This window comes from Rhea americana, unplaced genomic scaffold (genome assembly GCF_003343005.1).
Source record: "Rhea americana isolate MKP2758 unplaced genomic scaffold, rheAme1 scaffold_9, whole genome shotgun sequence".
NCBI lineage: Eukaryota > Metazoa > Chordata > Aves > Rheiformes > Rheidae > Rhea > Rhea americana.
In genome coordinates this window covers 197,220-218,479 of record NW_028187088.1, presented here as the reverse complement: position 1 = coordinate 218,479, position 21,260 = coordinate 197,220, and the positions used below count along the sequence as shown (strand labels likewise).

The 21,260-nt window shown below is 40.9% G+C and overlaps 1 protein-coding gene across 1 annotated transcript in view; it reads left to right on the top strand.

The window, feature by feature from the left end:
• The first annotated feature begins 1,177 nt into the window (after nucleotides 1-1,177).
• GYS2 (glycogen synthase 2) overlaps nucleotides 1,178-21,260 on the top strand; it is a 48,892-nt gene continuing 28,809 nt past the window's right edge. The window contains exons 1-4 of the mRNA XM_085323958.1: nucleotides 1,178-1,362; nucleotides 10,504-10,685; nucleotides 13,406-13,597; nucleotides 16,701-16,886. Of these exons, the coding sequence (XP_085180084.1) occupies nucleotides 1,242-1,362; nucleotides 10,504-10,685; nucleotides 13,406-13,597; nucleotides 16,701-16,886 (681 nt within the window). The 5' untranslated portion in view covers nucleotides 1,178-1,241. The remainder of the gene's footprint in view (nucleotides 1,363-10,503; nucleotides 10,686-13,405; nucleotides 13,598-16,700; nucleotides 16,887-21,260) is intronic.

The following is a 21,260-nucleotide window of genomic DNA, read 5'->3' as shown; positions in this document are numbered from 1 at the left end:
TTGTCTTAAGCAAGGTCCAGCCATGCTGTTATAAAGTCCACGCTTGACAGCACAGCTTTATGTTTAACAGTCTCAGAGACATGTCTAATCTCACCTGGAGATCTGATCACTCCTGAATTCTGGATTTGGGCAGGTTGCTTTCTAAGCTCAGAATTAGATTCAGCATACACAGCTGTCTCAGAAACACGGGATTCTTGACTAGACACATAGGCATGTAAGTACCTTCGAAGCAGGCAGCCATCCCATGGAGYCTTGAGGATCTTAGGTTTGGAGTTAGCAGCCTGCATCCCCCCCTCCCCCATCCCCGATATGAACACAGCATCCCAGCGGTGTCCTAGAACAAGACGGGCATACTGTTCCCTGCCTCACTACTCACTAGTTAGTTTCTCTAGGTAGGGAATCTGGGCCCAGAGGCCAGAAAAGACACAGAAAAAGAAAAAAAAAAGATGAAAAATYGGGGAGTAGGACTGCAGGGAAAACCACCAAGAGTGTGCCAAAGTAGGGGCAGAGCCTTTGTGTCTGTCTTTGTAAAAGTTCTCAGGGCTGAAGGTTGCTCGAGAACAGAACGAAGTTGACAGCCTGGAGATGCAAGAGGAATTAACTATTGAAAAAAGGAAAAGCTCATAGATTGTTGAACCAAGTAAGAATAGGTAACAGTGTTTAACCTCGTAAGTCATCTTCGAGATATCATGCAGAAGAGTCTACTTATCCTGCTGGTAAGTAGCCAGGGGAAAGAGAAGGTCTATGAGTGTTAACCGGAAGGGTTTATCTCGAGGGGAGGATTTGGGGGCCGGGCTCAAAATCAGGTGGTGAACTCGGAGTGTCCTCCCAACTGGAGTTTGCTCAGGGCAGTGCTGTGTTTACAATTGGCGAGTTTCAGTTATCCCTGAGGTGGTAGATACTGAAAGCTGTGGCTGGGGAGCTCAAAACTGTTTTTTACCTCCCTCTGAGGGAGAAAACAGGCCTAGCCCCAAAACACTCAAGACCTTGCTCAGTACAGTCTTAAATTCTTACCTCTACCAGCAGCTGCTTCTCAAGCCCTGAGGATTTCACTGAGCCAATTTAATGCTGGTGGTCAGACAGTTTAAACCCATTAGCTCCCAGCTATCTGAGTAAATTTTCTGCTCCGAGCCCAGCACACCGACAGACTACTACAACCAGAACTGCAGAGAGCCCCCACAGTAATCGGACATTTGATAACTGTTGTGGCCTGTGTGGTCAACGTTAAAGGGCTGAAGAAAATGCCGCTGGCTAGATCACTGTCTATGACCTCTCTTAATGGTCTTCCTCAGTGGGAGGATGAAGACCTGCCAGTGGAGGACTTGTTACTCTTTGAAGTTTCTTGGGAAGTTACCAACAAAGGTTTGTACAGCACTCAGGAGTGAATGTTGCTATTTTCAGGTGGAGGGTGTGGAGGGCGGCATGAAGGGCTTGGGCACAAAAGATATTAAGCATAGACTGGGTGAAAGCTGGCTGCGGAGTTACTGTATTGGAAGAAGTGAGTGTGGCATCCATTTGTGATTATGCATGCTGTGTATGGGCTGCATCTGCATGTGCTTATATGGAATGAGCATATATGAAAGCAGATGTCTATTCTATGTCTTTACATGTTTCAMCATCAGAGCTAGGGTGTTTAGGTGAACATCCAAGTGTTACAGTGGAGTGTGCACATGTATGATACGTAGATGTTGCTGTGTTTGTATTTGTGTTTTACCTTCCATGCAAATCCTCTTGGGAACATAACATAAAAATAAGCTGTAAAACAGACATCAGATTGAGAGAAGTTTATCAGTCTCCCTCTGCTTTCTGTAGTAGAATGGAGAAGAGGCCAAATTTGAAACATAGCTACATTGAAGCCACAAAATAAAAAACGTAAGTCAATGACCTGTAGCCTTTGTGCCAGCTGAGACTCTTTGGTCTGGTCTTAGCACAGATGGTGCTAAACAGGGACTTCATGCTTTGTGCATGTGTACAGTTTTGCAGTATGCCTACTACATGCAGCTTGTCATGCAAATTGTACACTGCTGGTCTTGCAAAGATATTTTTGCTTCTATTTCTAATTTGGTCATGAAATTGTCCAGTTTCAGTTAGGCATAGTTCGCAAATGGGGAACAGGCTCCTTTTTATCACAAAAATGAGCTAATATGAGTAAATGATTGACCTCATATAATCTCATTGTCCTGGCAGATAAATAAAGAGATTAGTTAGAAGAGTGGATCTATAATCTCTAAGCTTTTAACCCTAAGGGGGAGATGTGTGTGCGAGGAACAGACAGTGTTAGGGCTTACCTTTGTGGTGAAACTGGAATTGCTATTCTGTGATACCTTCCAGTATTTAATCTGCACTGCAAGTGCAATTTTACTTTGCTCTTATTAGTGCAAGGAGCAGTATTAATTCACAGAGGTAGCAAGGAGTAACTTCTGCACTTTGAATTTCTGTAGGCTTATTTTTCAGTAGTTTCAGTCAGTGTTTTTGAATTAATTTTACTGCTGTTGGTATTTGGGACGTGTAGCATTTGCTTTTTAGGCACRCTATAGAAGCAAGCCACTTGCAAGTAGATGGCAGCAGAAATCTAGCTAATTCCAGGTGTTCTTACTAGCATCCCAGTGCACTCCATGGTATATAGATTTGGACTCACTGCTCCAGGCAGTCATTTGTACTTACTGCTTATAGAAGGTTATAGAAACCACACAATACTTTTAAGAAACACAACTAGATTAATCTGTCTTTCTCTGTATGTACAAAATACAGTGTCATCCATATAGCTCTTGTTGATCTCACTGAAATCAGATCAGCTTGACACAGCTAAAATTTATTATTCTGACATTTTGTGAGAGAATTAATGTTTGTTGAATTAGTTTAAACAGAAAGGGCTATTAATTACACCACTTACTGAACCCATATATTCAATCAGAGCTGACTGAGCTAGTTGTAGCAAACAATTTCTTCATTAGGACTGTATCTCTACAAAGTTTTCATTAACCAACCCTGACTGTAAGCATTTGTGCAAAAAAAAAAAGAAAAAAAAAAGAAAAAAAGAAAAAGAAAAGTTTAAGCTTATTTTTCTGAAACTCTTGATTCTAAAGTTTTTTCTAAAGCTTCCATGCAATTGAATGTCTAAGTCACATGGTGAGATACTGTTCCCTCATGACCTAACTTTTTATAAACAGTTCCTGGAAAATGTTAGGGCACTATGTTTCTTAGGAGAGAGTGTGGCTCCAAAAGTCAGGGACAGGCATCATGGAAGATATATAGGCTTAGGAAATTGTAGCTTACACTGTATTTTCCCTGCCTTCTTTAGCATAGGGAGGAACTGTTTATTTGACTAGTAGGGTGACCCACATAGATTTAGTATTGCTATTTGTTTTAGTGTTTTAGTTTTAGCTTGAGTGATGCTATATGTATTACTAATAAAGAGGAAAAGATAAGCATTAACTGGGTTTATTGCCTATAAGGCTAGTTTTGATAAATTACATGAAGGTATCTTTCCCCCTTTCTGACAATGCAAGGTGTATCCAAGTAGTTCAATAGGGAGCTGCTTCACACTGCTCAAAAAGTGTAAAGCTGCTGCTGCCTACAGGAGCAAACTCAAGGCTTTATATAAACTTTATGTACATTGCTATGTGTTTGGCTATGAGTGAGGTGCTTCTTAGTGATTCTTTCATTTCTCTATGACAGTAAGACTAAAAGCCTTTTTCTTYGTCAGGAACATGCTGCCAGAGCTCACATGCAGCCATCTATCCCATAACAGTAAATGGTACCCTGTACAAGTATCTCTGCCAAGCTATTTTCTGAACCTCTCAAGTACTCTTCAAGAACTCTTCYAGAGTGTGAGGATGATAAAGGAGTCCTGCAAATTGAAACATATCTGATTACACTGTGAGAAGGTCTCTGTGTGCCAGGCTGCCATGGGGAGTGTATGATTACTGGGATTTCCCCAAGCGGGAGATGAGGCTGGTTGATACTGAGGCATAAGATGCAAGCTGTTAGCGAAAGATGAGTCAACTCTATGAATTCAATGCTCAGTGATCTGACAAGGCGCTGTTATTTCCATTGTCGTATAATTTCTGTCTTAGTGGCTAGCAGAGTGAGGGTGTCTTTTTCTCTTTCCTAAGCCTGGATCTTTTAACACAAGCTCTAAATAGGTAGAATTTTCTATTTCTTGCTTCCTTTTTGTATTCTCTAAGGTGATAGGTGATACACTTTGACATATTTGCTTCTCACTTACTCTTCTTTCTCCTTTGCTCACGTCCTCTATCTGGAGCAAGCAAGTAAAAGCAAGAGAGCTGAAGGAGAGAATAAGAAATAAAAAAGCTTATTTACAAGTGTCACTATTCCCCCTCCTCCCCTCTGAATCATATGAACAGGAACTTGCCACCTAGAACATGCCTGAAATCGTCTTGCTCTGAAATTCTCCTGCCAAAGAAGTAGGAAAAGTGTAGTCTGTGATGCAAGATTTTCCTTACTTTATTTAACTCTCCACTGATGGGCAAGTCATGTACTGTGAATGACTGTTTCTGTGGTAGAGGGAGAAGAAGAATGGGTAGGGCAGAGCCCCATTGCACTACAGTGTAGCCTCCCCTGCCACGTGACCTGGAGCTCATGGTGGTAATCATGGTGACGCTCGGATTTTTTCACTCTTCTTTCCTCTCCTCTTCTGGCCAGCCTGCTTTAGTAAAGCCAAATCTAGTCATATGTCTGTGCGTGTTGCAAAGACGGATTGGTTTTCTTCCATAATATGAAGACTAGTAAAAACTTCATGGACAGGAGCTCAAACCAAGTGGCTATAAGCTATTTAGATCTAGTGTCCAAAGCCCCACAGATGGAAATTGTCAAGAAGGAGCAACCAAAAGCCATTACAGGAGCATGAAGACTGCTGCAGCATTCCTGGAAATTTTCCACGGTGATCTTTTGTCCTTACTCCATCCCCTTAAAACTCTTTTAAATGTTTCCCCACTGAAAATTTAAGTATTTAATCTGGGCAGGGGACAGGAGAAATCTAATTCTATTAGCTACTGTTAGAGCTGAGGTAGTGAGTTTTCTGATATGTTAATGGACAGAGCTGAGAACTTTGAAAATCTGATATCTGTTCTATAAAGATGTCTTTAAAATCATTCCATTAATATTTAGATTAGTATCTTCTTCTGGGTTATTTCTCAACACAGCTTTTACATAGAAAGTAGAGGAAAGCTTGAAAATGGTGGGCTGGTGGCCAGTTTGTATCATAATTCAGCTGTAAGTAGATTAGCCACTAGTAGATAAATCTTAAAGATTTTCTTCTATCCCTAATGAAATGAGGACTGTGGTAAAGCAAACCTTGGTTCAGACCTCCTTTAAGCAGAACTCAATATTCAGGTTTTATGGTGCAAATCTGGAAATGCACCCTTGGAAATGAAATCCTGCATGCACTGAAGTCGGTAGAACCAGTGTTTCACCTATTCCATGTGAAACACCTTTCCATGAAGAAAAATCTTTGAGAGAAGGTAAATGACTGAACTACCACATTGTGGGGAATGGGAATATGCTGGCATAAACTTAGCATAAGCGTAGCATCAAAGCCCTGTGCTTTCCTGGAGCTTGATGGTATGTCAATGTCAAAGTAATCTCAAATGAAATCTTTTAAACTGGGAGACACAAACAGAAATAGCTTCCATATTATGGACATCTGTAATAATTTTCAGTGTTTCTGTATTACTTCAGGGTATATTTGGAATACCAGAATTTCACAGAATTTAGAGAACTTCTATCTTCTGATAAGTCCTGACCACAAATGTAGTCAAAAACATGAAAATCTTCTGCTTTCTGAAGATACCATGTATTTTTTCATTTGACAACCTTATTCAGTTTATTCAGTAGTGCCCAGATATCTCAATAGGCAAAAAACAAACAAACAAAGAAAAAGCGTCAACACATCCCAYTCCAAAAAAAGCCTAACCAAATATTAGGGGGGGAAAAAGGAGTTTGAACCCTATTTTATCATTTATCTTTAGGGCAGTTTGAGGGAAAGGGGTGAAAGGATAGCTGATGTAACTAGTAGTTGTTGCAATGCAATTAATTTGAATTCAAAACCTGGGATCCCTCTCGGATTCCACAGCAACCTCAGCCCTGAGGAAAACTTCAGTGCTATCAGAATGGGCTGGTCAGTGCTTGCAAAAGATGCCGGAGAGCTCCCTGATTCTCTGTCTCTCTTTGTAGCACGGGTTTGAGAGGAAGGACTCCTGCACTGATCAGGGGTAGTCTCCACTTCTCTCAATTGCATCATTTCTCTCCATTCCTCTTTCACTTTTGTTATCTGTTCCTCCTTTTCTTTCTCCTCCTGCAGTGGTGGGTAGGTGGAAGGAAATAAAATGAATGGTAGACATCTCTGGTAGCTTTGAGAAGTGTTGGCCATTCCATACTCAGTCTCCCACTTCCAGAAAGCATTTTTTGGTAACACAGTTGCTCTGTAGCCCAGGAACCTACAGCCCCTTTCTCATCAGGTGACAGAAAGTGTTTGCAATATGTTTTTCCATATAATAGCTTGTGTCACAAAGAACAAATCACCTATTTTAGATCTTGCACAAAGCTAGGTCCACTTCTGCCTAATGCTGTTCTCAGTAGCAATATGATATGCGGAGACTGTTCTTGACTCACAGTCCATTTTTAGGTAGTTTTCTAGTACTATCCAAGTAGTACTACAGCCTATACTACTAATACTACCTACCTTAGGTAGTTATTYAGGTATTTAGGGAGTGCCATATTAAGGGAAGAATAAGGAAGTTAACCAAATTGTTGGAAAGTAATTTAAGAGTTTGGTCATGGTTTACATATTTACGTAGAGCCTTAGCTCTGTTACTAGTTASGATGTGCATTGCACTGCTTATGCACACAAGTATTTCCAGTCAATTCTAAGTAACTGAGAAGTTTTGAGAGGAACTTCCAATGAGCAAAATATAAGCTATCTCTTCACAGAAGATCATGTGTTCCTTGAATTTGTTTTGGGAAAATGTAATTTCCAAAGTCAATACATTATTCTAGATATTACTCTGTTCTTTTGTCAATGTCTTTTTAAAGGTATATCCAACAGCTGCCACACACATACAGTTTCATTTGCTCACTTCCTCTCATTAAAGCTCATGCAGAGACATGCCCTGTGAGTCGTATTTCCACAGTAACAGAGAAGACAAAAGGAAGTTTGGGGAACCAGGTAACCCAGAGCTTTTAATACAGCCATTTTTTGAACAGTCTTCACAATCTGCAAAAGCTACACTTTTGGTTTTATCCTTTTAAGAACTTTTCATGATGTTTCTGGCAAATCAGTGCCCTGAAGTGGTTTTTTACCTTGCTGTGAATCAGATTATAATGATAGAGCATTACTGTCCTCTGCTCCCCTCAGAATTCTGTGACCCTTCTCTGCCTGTCCTAGGCTTTCATGGGCTGACATGATCCAGGCTTGTTTTTTCATGTGCTGATGTGCATGATGATAAGTAAATACTTCTGTGAGGCACTTACGGTGGCATCTGTCTTGAGTTAAGTAGCAAGCAAAACCACTGTCATCAGCTGTTGGGGCAGGAATGCCATCACATACAGAGATACTAAGCAAAACCTTAGGAGAACAAACAYTCAGCTGAAGGCTATACAAAGAGAAGTTCCAGGCTGTATTCAGCTCCTGAACTTCAGCTTTCTCATCAGTGTTTCAATATTTGTGGATACTCTGCTACCTTGATGACCCCAACATTGAACACCTTGCCATGCGCAGGAGGGTGGTCAACTAACTGTCCCCAAACAATGTATGACAACTGTTCTTGTCATATATGGCACTATCGTATCATTGCAATTAGATACATTCTCTTTTTTCCAAGCCATCAGGCTGCTTTGCATGAAAATCTTCCCTTTTTGTAAGCCCAGTATTTCTGTCAATTTATACCAACTAGTTTTATGATTAAGAGTTCTACCAATCCCCTTATTTATCCATATACAATTAAAGTGCCTTATGTTCATATAACATATTTACCATGCCATTAGAACAAACAGCTTTTGTATCTTTCTAACTACATCATGTTAGTCATGAATATTTTGACTTGTTTTATATCATTAAATTAGATGTTTTTCAGTACTTAAGCTGTTCAGTTATTCCATGTCAGCTTGTGGGCTGAGATCTCAGGAGGGAAAATACAGTGTTACTCACCTAAGATTTCTCCAAATCCCTGTCCAGAGAGCACCCATGGTAGAGATGATGACTATAGGTTATTTTCTTAGCTTTCTGGTCCTARTGAAGTGTAGAAGCAAGAATGGTCCAAGGTATAGATTTCCTTTTGGAGTTTCATGGTGTGAAATTCCTGAACTGTGAGGCTGATCCTAGATTTTCCTAGGTGAGTTATTATGTTGTGTAATATTTTTTGTAATAATTCTGCTTAGCTAGCTGGTAGATTAGAACTGTTTTTTTTCTTTGTAAAATATCTAGGACCTAGCATCCTGAGACATCTTCATGTAAAATTAGTAGGGCTAGGGCTCTTTCAGGTGTTCCAAATGGGATACTTTTAATGCAAAGGACTTTAGATGCTCATGTTCGATGTGCATACAAACTTATGAAGTAAAATGGGTTCTGCACTTAGTGTATGTCTGTAATGATATGTAGAGAAGATACCCTTTCTTCCAGAGTAGATTGCCCCAGCAGATGYTTCCTGCTAATGGAGACATACTGCTGTAGTACTTAGGCTAGCACATTAACAGCTGGTGTGCACAACACTGCATTATGCAGTACAGACCATTATAGGATCTTCATTAAACTGAATTAACTGAAACATACATGCCTCTTCTAGGAACACAAACAAAAAATGTAGTTCTGACTGTTCACTTCCTCAGGGCTGCAAGATACCAAGCTTGGGAAAGGGCTTGCCACAGTTGTCAAGTGATACAGTTTACTACGTCTGGAAACAAATTTCCAAAGTGCTGAGCAGCTTCAGGTGCTCTACTGTAAATAGGGGCAGATTTTTAAGGTGAGTCAAGTAACCTCTGAAGATTCTCACAATCTTCAGTTGCACCTCTGGATATTCAAGAACCTTTTAAAAAGTAAGCCTGGAGTGCCTACTGTCAATCACTGGCTCCTTGTGTGAGTTTATATCATTGCTGAAAGGCATAATACAATCATCCTGCTTGGAGTAACACAAAACATTTCCAGATTCAGTGGAGGATGAAATTTCAAGTAGCTGTTGCACTAATTCTATTTTTATTATTTACAGGTCTGCAAACTTCTGCCAACTTGTATGAGTGTGTTGTTTGCTTGTACTCCTTGAGCTCCATCTATCTTTACCCTGCTTTAAGATCACTGGAGCTGTGCCAAATGTGCCTCTCATGTACAGCAGCTACCTAGCATCTGAATGTCCCTTCTCTTTTACTTTCTGGGTACAAGCATTCCATGTTGTTCTTCTGGAACTCTCATGGTGAAATGTCCGCTRTCTAGCACCATGGGCCCTGTGCCAAAGGGAGGTTGTAAGGCTGCCTGGCCAGTGCATGAATTAAAAGGCTGACTGTGGAGAAGTGTGAGATGAAGTGAAGTGAAGGTGAAGATAAGTGAACTTTGTGTACCATGTAGAAGACTAGACATGTCTGCATTTACTTATCAGGGGATGTTACTGTCTTGTTCTCTTCTACATTTTGATACTGCATTTACTTTTAAAATGGGAATGTTTTGGTGGAAGGTTCTGCAGGCACTTATATTGGCAGGGTGGGCTAAGTCCATTCAAGCTTTGGCAACTCTTTTGAGAGTTTTTTGGTGGCAGAACATGATACCTTTTGCTTTAAAAATACTGCTTTAAATCCATTTTCATGATCAGTGGTCAATAGAATTCACCAGTTCCTCAACCTCTCTCAGTGGTTTGTGTAAAATAAGCTGGAAGCACAGCTTGAGTTCTAACCACATGTATTTCCACATCACAAAGAATGTGTTTGGAAAYGATGACTGCTAGAGTAAAAAAGCAGGATGCTGCATTTGGGGTGCAGGAAAATCAAGGTTAGGCAAGGGAAAATGAAAGTGTGGACCTCAGGCTTTGAATACTCCAGTCTGGATTTCAAGATCCAAAAAGGGAACAACATAGGAATAAAGGTGTATATTTGATCCGTATTAGTGGCATGATTTCAAACGCCTAGGAGGAATAAAAGAATCACAGATTAGATAAAGTAACAGTGAAGGCTGGAAAGTATCCATCTGAGATTACAGAAGAAATTTAGGGCATCCAGATGCAGTCATTCAGGAGTAAGCAAAGCATTAGGAAATTACTATATAAGGATCACGCATGGTCTGCCATCACTAGATACTGTTAAATAYCGAGGTTTAGCCCTGGTCCTATGTAAGAGATTTAACTTCTGTTTATTTGACAGAATCTGGATTTCACTCTAAAATCTGAATGTGTAAAATGTTTTAACTAGAGGCATTTGTGATTCACAGGTGGGTTGGAGCCTGTTCCAGAGCTTTGTGTCCTATGCCCCTTTCTACCTTCTGTTCTTTGTGATCTTCTTTTTCAGTGGGAGGCATTTACACTGTGATCCAGACAAAAGCCAAAATTACAGCAGACGAATGGGGTGAAAACTATTTCCTGATTGGCCCCTATTTTGAGCACAATGTGAAGACACAGGTAGAAGCCTGTGAGCCTCCAAACCCTGCAGTTAAGAAGGCAATGGACACCATAAAAGGCCAAGGGTGTCAGGTAAATCAGATGTGCTGCTGCTTCCTAAAGCAACTAAGCTGACTCTGAGAAGATTACAGTTTTGGTTAATGCTCTTGCTGTTCCACTTGACACAGCAGTCCTGGTCAATGTCACAATGGGAAAGGCTCAGAATCTACTGTTAGAGCAGCAAAGTCAATTCATTAAAGGTTATTTTTGAGGAAGAACTAGTTTATCCAATTACAGGTTTTAGCAGTCATCTATCTACAAGTCTACTTAATTGGATTAATGACTTATTTCTCTGGTCTCTAAATGCAGTGAGATTTTAGTAGACATAATATGACCTTACTTTGACTGAACTTGTATATTACATTTGGCCTTCTTGTACTGTTGAATAAACTTCACCATATCACAGTTTTTCTCACATAGCACTATACTGAGTTGAAAGCCAGAAAAGGACAAATCACGAGGGGATTTTTTTTAAAAAAAGTATCCAGCTCATGAAGAATATGCTTCACCAAATCAAAACAACTAGTTTTCTGTTCCCTAGGCAGAGAGGTTAAGGTATTGCACAGAGGGTGAGTTAATCTGTTTTTCCTACACAGTTTTTAGCTAATGTTTGCTGTGTGATCTTAGTCGATGTGTGTGATCTCATAGCCTGTCCATGACTCTGTTTCTGCAACCACAAACTAGGGAGAGGGGCATAAAAATGCTTGATCTGCTGCAGGGAATAAAATCTGTGGTGTGGATAAAAAAGCTGTTAAGTTGCGAACAGTTACCGCCTTGAGAACAACTGATTACTTGAAAAGTGGTGAAAGATGATACAAGCCAGATATGACCTCCTTTTTTGAAAATCATGATCAGAAGTATAGAACCCATCTTGACTCTGGTTCAACATTGAGTTTTCAGGGAGTTAGCTGAAAGGAGAAAAAGTTGCCTGCAGGTATTTAGGACAGATGTGAAAAGCATTGAGGGTAACAGCCATGAAGCATTCATACAGCACTGTATTGCAGAGGAGAATGACACACTTTAATGTAGGAATTAATAAACTTCTCACACTGCCACCAGCTGTGGCACTGGTGATGTGTATCACCTTTGGAATGGCAGTTCCTGGTATGTAATGCCCTTTTATGTGTTAYGTAGAAGTGTATTGCCAAGTATAACTGTGCAACAACTTGGGAAAGTATCTATGGGACAATAGCATTATGTGATGCTTGGCATTGTTCATGCGGAACTTCAAACTTAAAGGTCTAATTTAACTACCCTTTCTTATTTCTTCTTAGATTTTCATAAGCAATTCATTAAGGTTTTTATGTTGCTTCTGCTGCTTACAAAGAGGGGTCTCTGCAAGCTATGGAATACACTTTTGTTTGGAAAATATCTAAAGACTTATGAGGTAGATTAATTGTAATTCTGTATACACTTTACGCTGTTTCAGCAATACATTCAGTTTAACCAGCCAATCCTGCCAGTCTCACATGTACATAGTGTTGCTGGTGTACTCATTTATAGCAGCAAATCTGTCCCAGGTACGTCAAGTATAGTTTTGATCTGTAATAATGACGCGCTAATTTCTAGAAGCTGTGCTTATCCTATTAACATTATGTCTGGATTTTACTTACGTGTCATAATGGATCCCTCCAGGGGACCTAGGAATGCTTCCAAACTCCTAGGTCGGGTGTGGTCCTTGGCCATATCCTAATTCTGTATTCTTTATTCCCTTTATTCTTTGTGTGAACAGGTCTAAGAGCCCTTTTCTCATTGTTTTCAAGACCCAACCTCTATCCAGCTTGTTCTAGTGTCAGTGTTGGGTTGAAGTCTTGAGAACCAAGGGGTAGGTGAATGAAAAGAGACTGAGTAGTGGCATAAAATATTCCCTCCTGTGAGGTACAAAGMATAAATGCACTGGACTCCCTGTAGTACCTCATTCAGCCTCTGCTGCTATAGCTGTTTTGTTTAGTGCAATTAACATGAAATAATTTGATTGTACAGACTGGTACAATCTGTAGCGTGAGCTCAGTTGTGTTGTGTTGTCTGTGACAGTTCAGTCTACTGTCCTTGGGCAGGTGTAGATATTGATAAGCAGCACTGTTTTATCAACATAGTTCTAAACACTTACAAATGTTTAACAGCACTGATGCAGTTAAACCAGGATAGCTATATTTTCTAGGCTGGTGTGGTTTTAGATATTAWTACTCATTCTGGTTGATCCTCCCACTCTGCCAAAGGACATCAACTATGCTGGATGGGCAGGAAGAGGAAATGTGGTGCTCCCAAGCTTCTGTCCTACAAATGCCATCATTGGTAATCTCACATAAGTAGCAAAGAATTGGTGACATGTYTGTTTGAAAGAAAATAATAATATTGAAATAAGAATAAAAATAGCATAGATATCTCAATAAGAATATAAGATAAGCATTCAACCAAGTATAGTCTTCCTAAACTTTTTCCATAAAAAATTTAACATTGCAATGAAAATGTAGGATAAGTCTTTAAAAAATTGTTCTTAAAGATTGTAGTTTCCTTTTACCCCCAGCCATTATTACTCCAGTCCATTATTACTCCATTTATTCTGCAAGCAGACCACAAATCCTGAGAATATGGGACTGTTCATAAATTTCCAAATAATTATATAACCTTTATGTATGTAATATAAAAATATATCAATATTCAAGGCTTGATGGATGAAAGTAGTGGCAGGAATTGTCCTTAACGTTCACTTTGTAACATTTTCTGGTAATATCCTTGCCTCTTTTCCATAGGTCTTTTTTGGAAGATGGCTGATAGAAGGCACCCCATATGTCTTACTGTTTGATATAGGATCAGCAGCCTGGAACCTGGACAGATGGAAAGGCGAATTTTGGGATGTTAGCAACATAGGGATCCCTTTTCATGACAGAGAAGCCAACGATGCTGTGATTTTTGGATCATTAACAGCCTGGTTTTTAAAAGAGGTATAGTTTTTAAATCCAGAGATTTTTAAAACCTTTGACAGCACTGGCTTTGCATTGCAAATTGGCTTTGGGATGTGACTGCTATTCTCCATACAGTTTGAAATCTATGACATTAAGAAAGTTCTGCTACTTCTAGATCAAATTTGTATTTATAACTGAGATCTTTACTGAATCATAGAATCATAGAATCAGTCAGATTGGAAGGGACCTCTGGAGATCATCTAGTCCAACCTCCCTGCTCAAGCAGGGTCACCTAGARCATGCTAGACAGGGTTGCATCCAGGCGGGTTTCCCCAGAAAAATATCTCCAGAGAAGGAGACTCCACAACCTCTCTGGGCAACCTGTGCCAGTGCTCCGTCACTCTCACAGTGAAGAAATTCCCCCTCACATTCAGGTGGAACTGCCTGAGTCTCAGTTTGTGCCCATTGCCTCTTGTCTTGTCACATGGGACAACTGAAAAGAATTTAGCCCCATCCCCTTGACACCCTCCCTTCAGGTACTTATACATGTTGATAAGATCCCCCCTCAGTCTTCTCTTCCCCAGGCTAAAGAGGCCCAGTTCTCGCAGCCGTTCCTCATAGTGCAGATGCTCCAGTCCTCTGATCGTCTTCATAGCCCTATGCTGGACTCTCTCCAGTAGCTTCATGTCTCTCTTGTACTGGGGAGCCCAGAACTGGACACAGTACTCGAGATGAGGCCTCATCGGGGCTGAGTAGAGGGGCAGGATCACCTCCCTCCATCTGCTGGCAACACTCTTCCYAATGCACCCAAGGAGACCAYTGGCCTTCCTGGCCACAAGGGCACATTGCTGGCTTATGGTCAACTTGTTGTCCACCAGCGCTCCCAGGTCCCTCTCTGCAAAAYCGCTTTCCAGCAGGTCAGYCCCCAGYYTGTACTGGTGCCTAGGGTTATTTTTCCCTAGGTGCAGGACTGTGCACTTGCCCTTGCTGAACCTCATGAGGTTCCTCTCCACCCAGCTCTCCAGCCTGTCCAGGTCTCTCTGAATGGCAGCACAGCCCTCAGGTGTATCAGCCACTCCTCCCAGCTTGGTATCATCAGCAAACTTGCTGAGGAGGCACTCTGTCCCCTCATCCAGGTCACTGATGAAGAAATTGAACAGGATGGGACCCAGTACTGAATCCTGGGGGACGCCACTAGCCACAGGCCTCCAACTAGACTCTGCGCCACTGATGACGACCCTCTGAGCTCTGCCTTTCAGCCAGTTCTCAATCCACCTCAYTGTCCACTCGTCTAACCCACAGTTACTGATCTTGCCTGGGAGACAGTGTCGAAAGCCTTGCTGAAGTCAAGGTACASAACATCCACTGCTCTCCCCTCATCTACCCAGCCAGTCATTCCATCATAGAAGGCTATCAGGTTGGTTAAGCAGGATTTCCCCTTGGTAAGTCCATGCTGGCTACTCCTGATCACCACCTTTTCTTCTGTATGCCTGGAGATGACATCCAGAATGAGCTATTCCATCACCTTTCCAGGGATGGAGAGGAGGCTGACTGGCCTGTAGTTTCCTGGGTCCTCCTTCTTGCCCCTTTTGAAGACTGGAGTGACATTGTCTTTCTTCCAGTCCTCAGGCAYCTCTCCAGTTCTCCAGGACCTTTCAAAGATGATGGAGAGCGGCTTGACAACAACATCCGCCAGCTCCCTCAGTACCCRTGGGTGCATCCCATCCAGGCTCATGGATTTGTGGATGTCAAGCTTGCCCAGAAGATCTCTAATCCTATCCTCCTCAACCAAAGGAAAGTCTTCCTTTCTCCAGACTTTCTCCCTCACGTTCAGGCTGCAGGATTCCTGAGGGCTGCCCTTAGCAGTGAAGACTGAAGCAAAGAAGGCATTTAGTAATTCTGCCTTCTCTGTAGCCTTCGTCACCAGGGTCCCTGCCCCATTCAGTAGCGGGCCCACATTTTCCCCAGTCCTCCTCTTGCTACTGATATATTTGAAGAAGCCCTTCCCGTTGTCCTTAACGTCCCTTGTCAGACTCAATTCCAGCTGGGCCTTAGCCTTCCTCGCGGCTTCTCTACATACTCTGGCTGCATTCCTATAATTCTCCCAAGTAGCCTGTCCCCTCTTCCACATTCTGTGTACTTTCTTCTTCTGTCTGAATTTGGCCAGGAGCTCCTTGCTCACCCATGCAGGTCTCCTGMCCCCTTTGCTGGACTTCTTTCTCCTTGGGATGCACTGCTCTTGAGCTTGGAAGAAGTGATGCTTGAATATTGGCCAGCTCTCCTGGACCCCCCTTCCTTTTAGGGCCTTAGCCCATGGGATTCCTCCTCCAAGTAGGTCCCTGAAGAGGCCAAAGTCCGCTCTCCTGAAGTCCAGGGYTGCAATCTTGCTTGTTGCCTTACTTCTTTCATGCAGGATCCTGAACTCCACCGTCTCGTCGTCACTGCAGCCAAGTCTGCTCCCAACCTTCGCATCTCCAGCCAGTCCCTCTCTGTTGGTTAGGACAAGGTCCAGCTTAGTTAACAATATTTTTTATGAGGTGCTCTATGTTCAGTGTGATGTGTCTTTACTGTCACATCCTAACTCCTTTACTTGACACTGGATTCTCTTACAGGTAGGATCTCAAACTACCTTTTTCTGTCCTGTCTACTCAGGTAGCCACACACATGAACTGTCCCTGAAGCCAGTGAGCACAGTGTATCCTAGTTTTTAAAATATTACCTTGCACAGGGAATTTAGACAGACAGCAGGAAATGATGACAGCATTGTGACTTCAGATATTACTCTACTAAAGCCTACCTGAGGAGAGAAAACTTTGTTAATCTGGAGAATCATCAGTCCATCAGAGGAGCATATGATTTTCTTAGCCAAATGAAATTTTCAACAGTAGAAAAGCAGACTGGAAAAATGAGGAGTGACTGTGCTTACCAGAGCCCCCCAGTGCACTCTGAGGTAGTAACACAGCTTGTGCTTCTCCTTGGGCTAAGGCTGGTGGGAGTTAAGACACAYGGCTAGTTAAAACACTCTACTTTGTTATATGAAAGAAGGCAAGCACACAGAAGAAGGCATGGAAGAAGTTTCTGAAGCTGGGATAATGAGAAGGATTGTGTGTGTTTCATCTGTTTTCTTTCTAATTATTTTCAGCTTTCCTGTCAGTTTGATGACAAGCCCAACATAATTGCCCACTTTCATGAATGGCAAGCAGGTGTGGGTTTAATCCTTTCTCGATCTCAGAAACTTGCTGTTGCCACAATTTTTACCACCCATGCAACTCTTCTTGGAAGATATCTGTGTGCAGCCAGTATAGATTTCTACAACAATCTTGACCAGGTAAGAGACTGTTTTTCTCATTCCTTCTGTTTTCAGCTAATCAGCCCTGACTTCTTTTCTGTTTATTGTGTTACACCAAATATTGCATGTTCTGTCCTGTATCATCATTTGTGATTGTCTCACAGCAGTGATAGCTCATCAGTTCCAAAGCACAAGAAATGGTATTAACCATTTACTGATACCTCAGGCCATGAGTTTTCTAGGTCTGAGCATCTTTGTCTCTGTGACTGGTCCTAAACACCGTGAAGTCAAGAGTGTTTACACTACCTACTGTGAGCTTTGRATTACCAGATTTTACATAGCAGACGACTGCAACTCATTCAGCTTCTAGTCAAGTCAGTGGTTTATTCCAGTCCACTAATTCATGGAATAATGGTGCAGCACTACAAGGTTTGCCAGCTGAGATTATTAACCTTCTTTTCAATAGTATGGGAAAATTCAAAAGCAAGGGGAGAGCAGTAATGTGCCCAGTCAAGTGCCTAGTCTAGTGCCTTTGCAAATCTTCCCTTTGTGTTCAGGAAAAGGAATTAACTCAAGAGCAATGGATGCTACTGTTTGTGACTTACTATAGCAGAATGAGTAATTAGAGTATGGAAAAAACATTCAGCAGTAGTCATCATCTGACACTGTAGGTGCAGTCTAGCAGCACTCTTTCTCAGTGAAAGCTGTCAGAAAAAAATAGTCAATAGCCCTCTCTTTGGTAAAATTATCCTAGGACCCTATGAAATGATTGTTTTTAATTTTCCCCAACATGCCTCTTAAATCTTTGTAAGTCATAAGAAATCTTTCTACTTTCAAGCTTTTCAGACTAGACTTCATTTGCTAATGAAAAAACATTAACAGGAGGTATTTTCTGAGATTAAAATACCTGCGTCTGATTTTTGGACTTTTTGTAAGCCATCTAGTAATTTTGGTTTTCACTATTCTCTTTCTATTCAAATCATAATGCAAACCAACATTTCAGAGACCCAAATGTCTTTAGCGTCRCTCTCAGCAGAGATAAATTGCACGATATGTGATTTTCTAATGTGATTACAGATGGGCTGAGTTCAAGAGCTTTTTGCATTCCAGCATTTATTGAGGGTAGAGGTAATTAAAAGGTTAAAACAACTACATCATTCACTATCTCATTGCAATTGTTTCACTAAAGTCACTAAAGAAGATCACTCAGTTGGCAATGTATTTGATGTCTGTTCCATAGTGTGTCAAGCTTGTGTGTTTTCCAAAGACAAGGCCCAAGCAGTAGTGTGCTATTATCCTCATTCAGAAGCACAGAATAGATTACTGTTCCCTTCTAGTCCAAGAAAACAGTCATTCACATTCCTACTCTTTTTTTTTCATTCTTTTTTTTCTTCACCAAAGGCAGCTACTGAATTACTGAACATGCTAAGGGTAAAGGCTGGCTCTGCTCATTACTGATAAGCACACAGGACTGTAGCATGGTAGTTTAGGGGAAGATCTTTCTACCCAGTCTGAGGTAACTAACATCGGTGCCTCCTCTTCCTCCTCGACAGCCTGTATCATCAGAGATACACTGGCTCTTCTGGAGTCAGTGTAAGGCAAAGATCTTTCAGTTACCATCTCAAAGATTGACAGATCTTTCATCATCTAGGAAAACTAGTATCCTAAAATAGATACCTTTGTTAGGTGCGTTAATGAGGCAGCATGAATAACACAGTGATGCCGTTARACCCAAGTTTCAGTAGTCTAGACATTCCTACCCCCTCATATTCRCCCAATGTGCATATGTGAAACCTAATGTTAAGGTGCATTAAATTTTCTTCACTGAACACAACTAAAATGAAAGAACATGCAATTTCAACATTAATGCTTTAGAAAGTGGGGAATTTTCAGCAGTAACTTTATTAATAGATCTTTGCATTCTTGTATATATTATGTAAATAAAGAAGCTACAATAAAAACATTTTAAAATAAGTAATTGAAATGAAGAATAGAGAATTCCAATAGTTTTACAGACTGATGTTAAAAATACTATGTCAGAGTACTATGCAAGGGAAATTCCTTTTTTTTTTTTTTTTGTATTTTGGTTAATTTGGTGACCTATAAATAGACTGGCCAAAATAGCCTGCCTTTCTTGAAAGCAACTTTTTTTTTTTAAAAAAAATACATTATAACTTTGGGGTTCGCACCCTTGCCTGTGTACTCAAAAGAAAGTCGTGGTCTTCCTCTGAACAGACTTACAGATTTCTGTGTATTTATATACTAGTCACAGTATTCATATTGTTTGTGCTTCTCACACATGTTATGGCCAACTTTATTTGATAAAGTACTGTCCATCCCATGGCAAAGCTTTAGAAATCACTTCATTAACTATATGATAGTTAACACTTCGTTAACCTATGTGATAAATATAGAAATATATATTCAGCTTTTATTCTAAGAATACACTGAATGAAATATATGTATCTGTTWAAAATACTATTATAAAATGCTGTTAACGTAGTTTAAGGGAAGAGACTTGTGCTTTTCTACACCATAATCCTTTATGCCTTCCAGGTAGAGATTGACATTTAAAAGTACTAATAGCTTTACACTACTGTTTCACATGCTTGCAGGGTGCTAAATCTCTTCCTAACAAAGTTAACATTTACTAAGAGATCAGCTGTCTTAATGAAGGCTCTTTTGGCTGTAAAAAGGTCAGCCTGGCCCAAAAGCCAGTTGAGAAACAGAAGGAGTTGATCTAGGGTGCAGTCATTAAATGATACAGATAGCCAGACTTCGGAGGATATTCTTGTTGCTGTCTTCTAGTAGTAAACTATTAAGGTCAAACAAATGATTTTTCCAGTGATAAAGATTCTCTAGGGCTTCCTAATGTTTAACCTTTGGATAAGACAATGTATTTTTAAAGGGCATGTCACATTCCTCCCCACCACCGCTTACGTACAATAGCTGGTTTTCCTGTTTCAAGACAATTGCCTAACTTTTTCCTTTAAAACATGATAATAAATGAATTTAAGCTCTCACTTCTGATCAGAATTTCATGGTTAGAACATATTTTCCACCAGATTTAAATACAGCAGCTGAGATGGGTGGGAAAGATGCAGTTCTGCTATGTGCTATGCCAGAGATTGCAGGAAAATGATTGCGACGCAAGAGGAAAACTGAATGATCTAGTAGTGCCTAGAAGAGAGGAAATCTCGTGTTCCCTTTTCTAGTCCTCCTTTTCTAGTACCAACGCAGTCCAAATAAAGCTATGTTTGAATGCCTGCTAGAGAGAACTTTGCTCAGGTCTCTGAGACCACCTGTGAACAAAGAAGAGCTCAAGTCACCATTCCCCACTAGATGATAGACCTGGAAGGGAGGGCTCCGTGTGGTGTTCTGTTAGCTCTCAAATCCTGGATCCACAGAAACTTGCCATACAATCTGTCCTAGCCCTTTGGGGAAAAATTAAGAACTAATTATTGAAAGATGTTGAGGCAAGATTAGTTACAGACTCCTGAAACCTCTTAGAGGTCTGAACTGTAGGCCACCAGAACCAAAAAGATAATTCTCTATTTCATAAGCTGCTGTCAGTCTGTGAGTTATAGCAAGCCATTTTCAAGGTTTGGGAACACAAGAGGGGATTTAACAATCAGTTCATATATGAGTAGCAACAATGTTATGGAACTGATGTTGTAGATAGCGACCAAATCTAAATGGTGGGAAGAAGAGAGGGAGCTGTGTAGCCTCAGTCCTGTTATGTGTCGCAGAAATGTACCCTACAATGGCCAGAACAAATGGGGGACCGAAAACTTCTTCAGCCTGGTAAATTGGAGCTGTAGCTTGCTGGAAGCTAAAAGAGTATACTAGAGATGTAACGCAATAACCCTGTCTGGTTCCAGGCCTCTTACTGAGTCATCTGCTGTTTGCCTCTATCAGAGATAGGATACTGGTTCTCATACTACTGTACCGTATGAGAATATACAGTTCTTCTATGCTTACAGACTTAGCTCCACTGAACTGGGAGGAGCTCAGCTGCTCCTGCTCCACTGCAAAAATAAGGGATAAACCCTTAACCATATTCACAGGAGTGCAGTGYATACCAAGAGTAACACTACTCCGTTCTCAGCAGCATGTAATAGCTGTCTGACCTAAGGATCCCTGAGGTAATAGTCGTGAAACAGCTGCTCTGTGTAGGTTTGATTTATTTACTTGATTCACATTTAAATCACACTGATGCTGGAGGCAGGAAGGCAGRGAAAGCAAAAAGAACAAAACAGAAAGTGACTTGAGCTGTAACTGCTAGTGTTTGATATTTCTATTTACTTTCAAGCACCGGAGGAACTCTGGGTAAAGGCTGAGTCAGGGACTGCTTACCTTACTAATAGGTTACTGGCTTGAATTCTTACAAAGTCAACACTTTCTAATTTCAGT